General features: G+C 41.3%; 1 protein-coding gene and 1 non-coding gene across 2 annotated transcripts in view; both read left to right on the top strand.

The window, feature by feature from the left end:
• Nucleotides 1-1,171, top strand: part of MOCS3 (molybdenum cofactor synthesis 3) — a 2,578-nt gene extending 1,407 nt beyond the window's left edge. The window contains exon 1 of the mRNA XM_089662024.1: nt 1-1,171. This exon is cut by the window's left edge and continues 1,407 nt beyond it. Coding sequence (XP_089518150.1) covers nt 1-171 — 171 coding nt within the window. The 3' untranslated portion in view covers nt 172-1,171.
• An 8,329-nt stretch (nt 1,172-9,500) lies between these two features.
• LOC149436119 (U6 spliceosomal RNA) lies at nt 9,501-9,602 on the top strand. Its single transcript, XR_016308334.1, has one exon. It is a non-coding gene; the product is annotated as a U6 spliceosomal RNA (small nuclear RNA).
• Nucleotides 9,603-10,962: the final 1,360 nt, after the last annotated feature.

Below are 10,962 nucleotides of genomic sequence, written 5' to 3'. Positions count from 1 at the left end.
CAGTGGAAGAAACTGATTGTCGTCTGTAAACTTGGAAATGACTCGCAGAAAGCCGTAAAAATTCTACAGCGACTCTCTGAAGAAGGTTTTAATGAGTTTACAGTAAAGGATATTACAGGGGGCCTGATGGCATGGGCCGAGAAGATCGATCCTGCCTTTCCCAAATATTAGAGCTCCTGATATGGAGAAGGGCTGCCAAAAGCTAGAGTAATAGAGGATAGGGGGCACAGCAAGCTAGCTGGATGGGATGGTGGCTTGTCACATTCACCCCTAAACGCAAGGCACAAATGTTATCCACAATTGTCTTCCAAATCATAGCTCAGGCTTGGCCCACAGATCCGCTTAATGTGAGGAGTTGCATAAAATGTGGGGCCGGACTCAGTATAATGCTGAGATTGGCACACTTACCATACCCTGGGTGAATTTTAAGGGGTGGGGGGGGCTAATCTTGACAAACCAACAGTTATTTCCTACCACCATGTGATAGCTCATGTCACCCAACTGGAGAAATGTATGCTTCGTGAATTAATGAAGGTTTCCTTAAGGCAAAGGTGTCAAACTGGTGGCCCTCTAGCTGTTGCCAAACTACAAGTCCCATCATGCCTCTGCCTTTGGGAGTCATGCTTGTAACTGTCAATCTTGCAATGCCTTGTGGGACTTGGTAGTTTGGCAACAGCTGGAGGGCCGCCAGTTTGACACACGTGCCATAAGGGTATGTACACAAAACATGCGGTGGCACTGCGTTGGGCAGCTATTCCAGTACAGTCCCACCACACAGACACAGCTGCTGTCTGATGTTCCTGTTGGCCTCCATTGAGATTCAGCCCCATCAGGCAATGTTATCAGAGGACGTGTCACAGTGCTGAGTGTCATGTGGCTCAATACACTACCTTGGGCTACACATGAAGGCTGCTGTGGACGGGAGTATTTATGGTGACATTTTGTAATGGTGAGCGGTGGCTAATCATCGAGCCAGGCTGCCATGGTGGGCAGGAGATGCTACAGGCTGCTTGGCACAGAAAATACTTTAGAAATGCTGCTTTGTACCTTGTGCTCCACTACAGTTTTTTTTACTTCTGTGTTCTATGTGAGGGTAGACACTCTATAAAGTTTGAATTGTTTAAATTAAGAATAAAAAATATGATTGATAATAAAACAAAATAAATAAAAAGATTTGTGTTTTTTTTTATTTTTTCCTCCTTGATTGATGATTGTGTCTTTCTATATAGCCAGCTATTAATACTCCATTGCTAATCTGTAGAGGATGAGCCTTTTTTTTTTTTTTTTTAATTATCACAGCTTGTTTAGACATTCCAGATTCTGGCAAGGACTCATCACACTTACCTCGCCCTTCCCTGTGCTTTTGGACTGCTCTGTCCATACTTGTCTTTACTGCTGTTCTGACCGTTGCTGCTTTCTAAGGCTTCATTCACAATGGCACTGTCAAACCTGTTTTTTTTTATGTTTATTGAGAAGGCATAAAAGTTGTCTATACTTTCAAGATAACATCTGTGCTTACAAAAGTTAAACACAGGTGCTGCAGTGTGATTGAAGCCTAAAGATTTCCCCTTTTTATAGGTATGGAGTAGCCATGCCCCCTGACCCCTCACATTGTGGTTCTTGGGTTATGAACAGCTAGTTAAGAATGCATTAAGGTAAAAAAAAAAACCCTGCCTTTAGAACCACTTTAATAATTTTACTTTTAAAGTGGCATTAAACCCATAACAAGAATTTATTATATTGAAGCTTATTAATACTTAGATTTGGTGGCTGCATTAGTTTTCTTTTGTGTCCTTTAGATTCACTGTTGATCTTCCCAGTTCCTGTTTCAAGGTGTCTTTATTGCAGATGAAAGAGCAACAAAACCTTTGGACATCAGCATTGTCAGTCTGGAGAGAGGGGATTGTTACATGCACTTCACTAATGATTTAAAACTGAAATCCAGCTAACGCTTTGTCCTCATGCACACGGGACGTTTTTACAGCCACAGTTTTTGGCTTTTGGTGTTTTTTTTCTACAGCCAGTAAACTCCCCAGCATATTATCCTATGTGTCCATGCACACAGACTTTAATCTGTGTTTTTTGGCTGGAAAAACAAAACCTAGAACTAGTGAGTTTCTAGAAGAGTTTTTTTAGTTGTAAAAACGCTCTAAAGCTGAAAACGCGGCAAACCAGCATTTTTATCCATTTTCTTTTTTTTAGCAAAATAAAAATTTTTTTTTTGGTTAAAAATAAACCGATAGAAACAGCAAATGCTGCTAAACACTAATGCAAAACCGCTGATAAATCATGTTTTTAAGGTGACTTTACACAGCTAATGTTACCAGCGTTATTAAAACGCCCCGTGTGCATGGAGCCTTTTAAGCAGTTAGTCACCTTTCACATGGGCACTTTGAGGTGTCAAAATCAGTCAGTTGAGGTACATTTTTAACTTATCTCAACCAATGCCGGACATCCCAATAAACATTGCCAGGCTGCAAAACTGTGCTTACAGCAACAGTTCATTTTTCCTTTTGGGATAATATATTTTTGTTTTTGGGTTTAATATTACTACAAGCTAAAATTATATATTACTGCCTGAGAGGTCATGTTATCACACCCGAGCCTGGCTTCACACTTCTGCAGTATGGCACGTCGCATGTAATTCACACAGGAACCGCACCGCATTCCTGTGCAAATCACATGTGAATTCTCTGTGGTGCGATTTGAGCCATACATTTTGTATGGCTCAAATCGCACCGCATCTGCACCAAAAAGGTGCAGGACCCTTTTTTGGTCTGCACTAGAATCGGCTCGCATGGGTATTCACACCCATCGATCCAATTCTGCACATTGCATTGCATTTTTTTGAACCGATTTTGGGGTGTTGTTAACTTACACAACCACAGCGGTTTGCATGAACGGGATGCGATTGTGATGCGGAATTCACACAGAAACCAGTGTGAATTCTGCACCGCATCATTGTGAACCCAGGCTAAAAGTATAACTAAAGGCAAAACATTATTGTGGAGAGAGATTAGAACACCTGTCAGGATTCCATTGCAGTCTGTGTCCCAGTTGGAGAGATTAAAGAACTTCACCCAAAAGGGGAAGTTCCGCTTGTCTGCCTCCTCCACTGCCACATTTGGTAGGTACCCACTCTCACTTCCAGGTCAGATCGCCACGGCTCCTCATTATCCTCTCTATTTGTCCTATTTACTGTTATAACCAAGAATGAAAGTGAAAAAAAATCCATAATTTTGGGTTGTCACCATAACAGGAATAGAGGAAATATTCCTTGGGGATATTAGTTCAGGTGACAGTCATGGGTTCCCTTGCACTTCTTGTTTTGGATGTGGTTTAGGAAAACAAGGGAAATTTCCTTAACCTCCCTGGCGGTATGATTATGTCAGGAATTTTGTGCTGAAAGCGGTACCATTTTTTTGCATGGAAATATGTAGTTTTTTATTGTAGGCTGTAATTTTTAGGAATAACTCACTGAAATCTATCCGAAAAAGAGTCTATTAAACATTCCGGATATGATAAAACTTGAAACACTAAATCATAAATTATAATTTAATAAATAATCATAAAAAATAATAATAATAAATTTAATTCAATAATATAATCAAACCAAAAACACTGAAATTTGAAATACAGAGGCAAATTCGCACATCGCTGAGCAAAGTCGCAAAATCGTTTTCAGTGTCTGATGACGAATTTCCCCACAAATCATTATCACTCAATTCTGCAAGTGGTTCTGATTTACTATCGCTGTTCTAAAACCGCTTTTGACGTAAAGGGACGCTTTTTGGCCGCCATGGACTTTTCTACGTTTCCAGGCAGAAAGAACAGTCAAAATGCAGGCAGGGCACAGGACAAAGCAGTGGGGACAAAATGTATGTGAAATGCAGTGAAAAAGCAATGACAGCAAAAATGTCATTTTTTAAAAATTTCAAATTTCCCGCCGGTTCCGCCGCCCGAACGTTCCGACGTCACAGGGACCGGAACACGGAAGCCAGATGCCGGCATCCGCCGGAGGAGATGGACGGGGACGCTGCAGGGGACCCATCGTGGGAGCGAAGGACAAGGTAAGTGCTGCAGGGACCCCCAGAGAACGCTGCATGGTAAGCCCGAGTGTAGCTCGGGGTTACCGTTCTTGGTATAGAAATTCTACCCCGAGCTACACGCGGGAAAACCGCCAAGGAGGTTAATGGGACACAAATGTCGAAACGGGTTATATATAACCTTCCCCTACTTTACTGAAAATAGGAAAAAAAGTTTTTCCTTTAGTTCTACTTTAAAGAGATCCTGTAGCTAGAATATTCATTTAAACAACAATCTTCCAATTAGGTTACATATTAATTTTTGCATGTTATCTACCCAAAAAGGCCTCCTTTAACCTCCCATGGCGGTATTCCCGAGTGTAGCTCGGGGTTTAACTTTCAGTACCAAAAGTGGTAACCCCGAGCTACACTCGAGATTACCCTGCAGCGTTGCTCAGGGATCCCTCTTGCACTTACCTTGTCCTTTGCTCCCGCGATGTCCCCCCTGCAGCGTCCCCGGCCATCTGCTCTGGCCGATGCCGGCATCCGTCTTCCGGGTTCTGTTCCCTGCGAGTGTCGGGACGTACGGGGGACGGAACCGGCGGATAATTTAAAAATGTTAAAAAGTGACATTCACTCAATACACTAAAATCACATAGTATTCCATTACTGTATCAAACCATTTCACATACATTTTGTCCCGAGTGTTTTGTCCTGTGCCCTGCCTGCCTTTCTACTGTTCTTTCTGCCCGGAAACTGAGAAACGTCCATGGCGTCCAAAAAGAGTCCCTTTACGTCAAAAGCGGTTTTAGACCAGCTAGAAAACAGCGATAGTAAATTAGAACTACTTGCAGAATTGAGTGATAATGATTTGTGGGGAAATTCATCATCAGACACTGAAAACAATTTCACGACTAAGCTCAGTGATGTGCGAACTTGGCGCTCTATTTAAAATTTCAGTGTTTTTGGTTTGATTATACTATTGAATTAAATTTATTATTTTTTATGATTATTTATTATATTATAATTTATGATTTCATGTTTCAAATTTTATCATACCCAGGATGTTTACTAGACTCTTGTTCGGACAGATTTCAGTGAGTTATTCCTAAAAATTACAGGCCTATAATAAAAAAAAAATACATATTTCCATGCAAAAAAATGTACCGCTTTGAGCACAGAAATATTGACATAATCAGACCGCTAGGGAGGTTAAGCGCATATCCAAAAAGCCTGGGATTGCTGCTGGATACAACCACCATTAATATAATGACAGCAGTCCCAGCTGACTCAGAGCTTTCACTCAGTGATATATTGAAGTACTCCTCTATGCCCCTACTCCCCTACTCCCCTGGCTGCTGTATGAATATGGCTGGATCCCTGGGTGACATTTGTCCTATGACAAAGGTAGTAGGAACAATGCAAACTTGACAACAGTAAGGGAAATTAATAAAATAAATATGAGACACTGACACCCTTCCACATTTTACAATTTGAGATCTGCCTTTTTTCTGTTTTATAGTTATGGAAAAAATAAAAAAAGCTATATATGACTGCTCTAACAGGTACACTATATATGTGCGCAGTCAGTGCTGGGGGGAGACATGAAGGTAAGGGATGGCATGCCAATCTTCTTGCTACACCAGTCTGTGGGAAAGATGAGCTCCGGAAAGTTAAAGTTTAGTGTGCCAAAAAAAACTCTGTCCCCCTCCCAAGCCTCTTAACCTATCATACTGTAAGCCTTAACACTTGATCTAGGTACTTACATACCTCTTCCTGATGGTGGTGGCCACCTTTGTTTACAGCCTCAGAGCTGAAATCTTGTCCAGCATTGCCCCGGCCTGTGCAGTTACTCCAAATAAACTTGAATAGGGCCATGTACCTAGCATTTCTAATGTAGAAGTCCATGGGGAGTCACTACAAAGCAGAGAGTTTAGTACCAAGGATGTACTTTGTGAGTTGCTGACCTGAACCAAGTTTGCAACTCAAGAAGATCAAAATTTTTCTTTAGGTAGGACTGCCACTTGGTTGGTATTTTATAGGCCTGGCCTGTAAAAAATAGGACTTGTTACAAATGGCCTACTAGGATTTTAGAAGAGATCACTGTTCTTCATGACAGGTTTCTGTCAATATTCAAAATGGCATGTTTTGTGTGGTGGCTATAACGTAGTTACAGTGCCTTGAAAAAGTATTCATACCCCTTGAAATTTTCCACATTTTGTCACGTTACAACCAAAAATGTAAATTTATTTTAGTGGGATTTTATATGATAGGCCAACACAAAGTGGCACATAGTTGTTGAAGTGGAAGGAAAATAATAAATGGTTTTCAAATTTTTTTTACAAATACATATCTGAAAAGTGTGGCGTGCATTTGTATTCAGACCCCTTTACTCTGATACCCCTAACTAAAATCTAGTGGAACCAATTGCCTTCAGAAGTCACCTAATTATTAAATAGAGTCCACCTGTGTGTAATTTCATCTCAGCATAAATACAGCTGTTCTGTGAAGCCCTCAGAGGTTTGTTAGAGAATATTAGTGAACAAACAGCATCGTGAAGGCCACGAAACACACCAGACGGGTCAGGGATAAAGTTGTGGAGAAGTTTAAAGCAGGATTAGGTTATTAAAAAATATTCCAAGCTTTGAACATCTCACGGAGCTCTTTTCAATCCATCCTCAGAAAATGGAAAGAGTATGACGCAACTGCAAACCTACCAAGACATGGCCGTCCACCTAAACTGACTGGCCAGACAAGGAGAGCATTAATCAGAGAAGCAGCCAAGAGACCCATGGTAATTCTGGAGGAGCTGCAGATATCCACAGCTCAGGTAGGAGAATCTGTCCACAGGACAACTATTACTCGTGCACTCCATAAATCTGGCCTCTATGGAAGAGTGACAAGAAGAAAGCCATTGTTGAAAGAAAGCCATAAGAAGTCTCATTTGCAGTTTGCGAGAAGGGGGGGGACACAGCAAACATGTGGAAGAAGGTGCTCTGGTCAGATCAGACCAAAATTGAACTTTTTGGCCTAAAAGCAAAACGCTATGTGTGGTGGAAAACTAACACTGCACATCACCCTGAACACACCATCCCCACTGTGAAACATGGTGGTGGTAGCATCATGTTGTGGGGATGCTTTTCTTCAGCAGGGACAGGGAAGCTGGTTAGAGTTGATGGGAAGATAGAGGGAGCCAAAAACAGGGCAATCTTAGAAGAAAACCTGTTAGAGTCTGCAAAAGACTTGAGACTGGGGCGGAGGTTCACCTTCCAGCAGGACAACGACCCTAAACATACAGCCAGAGCTACAATGGAATGGTTTAGATCAAAGCATATTCATGTGTTAGAATGGCTCAGTCAAAGTCCAGACCTAAATCCAATTGAGAATCTGTGGTAAGACTTGAAAATTGCTGTTCACAGATGCTCTCCATCCAATCTGACAGAGCTTGAGTTATTTTGCAAAGAAGAACGGGCAAAAATTTCACTCTTTAGATGTGCAAAGCTGGTAGAGACATCCCCAAAAGACTTGCAGCTGTAATTGCAGCCAAAGGTGGTTCTACAAAGTATTGACTCAGGGGGGCAGAATACAAATGTACACCACACTTTTCAGATATTTATTTTTAAAATATTTTGAAAACCATTTGTCATTTTCTTTCCACTTCACAATTATGTGCCACTTTGTGTTGGTCTATCATATAAAATCCCAATAAAATGCATTTATGTTTTTGGTTGTAAAATGACAAAATGTGGAAAATTTCAAGGGGTATGAATACTTTTTCAAGGCACTGTAGATGCAAGAAGTGTTTTCAACAGGTCACTGCTGGAGTTTTCTGCTCATCTGCAATAAATGAGCAGTTCGTATATTAGAGAACTCCAAAACTGCTGGTGCTACCTTGCATTTTGCAATGCAGTCATAAGGTAATGCTTTCAGATGGATAAAAACTCTAAAGTGCTGACACAACAGGAATGGGAGTTTTCAAAATACACAGCAGAACATTTGAAATGGCATGGCAACACTTGTTAATGAAATAAAAGATTCTACAAGTGTTTTGGTGTGCAGAAACCCTCAGTGATATGCAAGAAAGAGGCTGTTCATGTAGAAAAAATCCAATGTATACATTGGTTTATGCCCCGTACACATGATAAGAAAATCGTACAAAAAATTTTGCGGAACCACTGATCGAGTGATTTTCTCTTCCTTGATGAGCAGGATGTTTTAAACCGATAAAGATACTGTGAACGAAACAATCCGGTTGAACAACAGTGAAAAACTTTGTCGTTTTGCATACAAACGACCAATTTTCGATGTGGTGGTATGACAGTCGTACAAAAAAATCTATCAAGCGCTATCGCACATGAGCGGAAACAAAAGATAACTCGGATGTTTATGGAAGGAATTCAAGGAATCTTCGTAAACACGAACGAAAAATCCAAATGTTAAAAGTAAATTGGCCTAATGAGATAATGAAACCAGAATTCTGCATATTATATTTTATGTATCACTATTTATGTATATAGGTCATGTAATAAACTATATTATACTCATTGCTGTTAATTGTTGTGTATATTGCTTGTTCTGGCCGGAAGGGCGTGGCTACAAGGTCACACGCACACTGCATCACTTCCACTTGTACGGAAGACATCAACACTACATATTGCCCTACGAACTATTTTTTTAGATTGGTTAATGTGGGCCACGATTTCGACCAATGAACGAACGCCTCTAGGTTGTCGGATGACCGATAGGTCGATTTTCTAAACGTATATTCCCACCTTAAGTAGTGTATTTCATATACATGTCTTTATGACTAAAAGTCTGTCTTTACGTCACAGATTAATTCTTTTATTTTGTTTCCATATACAATTTACAATACAAAATACTCCCCCTTACACCCCCTTTCTATGACAGCCAAGCTTGGCACCTGTTCCACAACAAGGCTGAAACTGTCCATGTAAGCATCATGACAGACAATGGGAGACATGGCACCTGTTCACACACCAGAAACAAGACCCCCAGGTAACTATCACAGTGTTCTAGGTGTTAAGCATATCGATTGCCTGGTTCTGGATGGTGGAACTGGTGTTTGGCTTATTGGTTGGCTTTTCCAAACTTTTCAAAATGATGTTTGTCAGTGTTGTTTCTTTGTTCATGTGGTAAAGAATATGTAAAAGTGTTATTTATCCTTATTATTATTTTTATTTCCTGGGCTATGCGTGATGGCGACATACTGTGTGTCAGCTCTGACCAATAGCCACAAGTTTATAAATGATACCACTGCCCAGTATTTTGTCACTAGACCCATTACAGGCCACTGAGGAAGAAAAATTATGATGTCCAGAAAAATAAAGGTAGGTATAAAAGTTTTTTATATTTTTGGCACTCCTCTTGACAGCATACTATGAAACGTAATTAAACATTATTGGGTTTATATACCCCTCAGGCTCTCCCTTTTGTTTTGTCCCCGCATCGGCGGGGCGCGGATTACAACGTGGAACGATACAAAGAACGATACAGAGAAGATTAGCTGGCCCCTGCGTAAGGTTGACATGCTAAACACATGAAGCGGTCCACAGTTTTTTCTTGCACCAAAATTCATTCAATTTAATGCTTTTTATTTTATTTTTTTACTCTTATTATCAACTATTTAAAAAAATAACAATTACAAGCTGCAGGTTATGGTTACATCGCAACTGAAAGCTGCAAGTATCCTAGCAGCTTCTCCTACCAACGTTCCTACCAATATTCTCTGAACAACACGTCTATGGGCATCCCACTGCCCTGTTAGTCTATGGGCGCTCCATTCTCTCATTCCTTCTATTGGCTCCAAAGTGCGCCCCTCCCCCCGAGCTCCTTCATTCGGGAAAACAAAAAGGGAACCAGGGAATAAATACCATAAGCGCTCGCTTACACCCTGAGCCCCCAATCACATCAAAACCAATTTCAAAATTGGGTGACCTGCTGACACCGATGTCTATGCAAATCGCACCGAAAGCACTGCTGCGTACACTACTTTAGAAGTCGGCGCGGCTCCGACAAAGTCAGAACCACACCGATATGACCGCTGTAATAGCGGACAATAGGGTGCGACTTGGCATACTATTTTGCAAGTTGCATGCCAAGTTACACCTGACGTGACCGGGGTGTAAGAGGCATGCCAGTATGGGCGTTCTCATAGCGCACCTATAGGACAGACCACTCATGTCAGGGAGCAAGGAGCCAGACACACAAGGAGGTGCAATTAAAGGTAGGTTTATTATATAAAAACAAGACAGAGTCTATGCAAGTCCAACAGCAACAGCGGATGACTTGGTAGAACAGTAGCCAGGAAGGATGGTCGCCAGAGCCGGGTCAGAAGCCAGGAAGGATGGTCGCCAGAGCCGGGGTCAGAAGCCAGGAAGGATGGTTGCCAGAGCCGGGGTCAGAAGCCAGGAAGTAGTCTTCGGTATCCAGGAGAGCAATGAGAAACTAAACAGGAGCATGCTGCTGTGCAACAGGCAGGACACGAATGCAATGGACAGCTACAAACAGCAGACTTATATGTGATAAGCCGCCACCTCCTGGGGGAGGAGCCGCAGAGGGCTGAAAGCATAAAGGATCCCACAATGCTTTGCAGACACCTAAGATGGATGCCAGCACATGGAGCAGCACAAGCCCTGAGGAAAGGTAGGACCTTGACAATTCATTTCAATAGGCCTCCCTAGGTGTATAGATCGTACAGGCATCCTTTTTTAAAACCACAGAAATACATAAATAAATCAAAGTGAGTTGAAAATAATATCGCAAAAAAACAAACCGAATGGACTAAAATGTTTCTTTAATAATTACGAGAAAAGAAAAATAAAAAATATCTGCCTAGCAGAGGATGGTTTCGATCCCACGACCTCTGGGTATTTGATCACCTGTGCACTTTTTATTTTTCACGCTATAAACAAAAAAA

The sequence above is a fragment of the Staurois parvus genome, unplaced genomic scaffold, assembly GCF_062004578.1.
Source record: "Staurois parvus isolate SC_StPar_1 unplaced genomic scaffold, SC_StPar_1.0 ptg001418l, whole genome shotgun sequence".
Lineage (NCBI taxonomy): Eukaryota > Metazoa > Chordata > Amphibia > Anura > Ranidae > Staurois > Staurois parvus.
The sequence above is the reverse complement of the archived record's forward strand: the minus strand, read 5'-3'. Positions and strand labels throughout refer to the sequence as shown.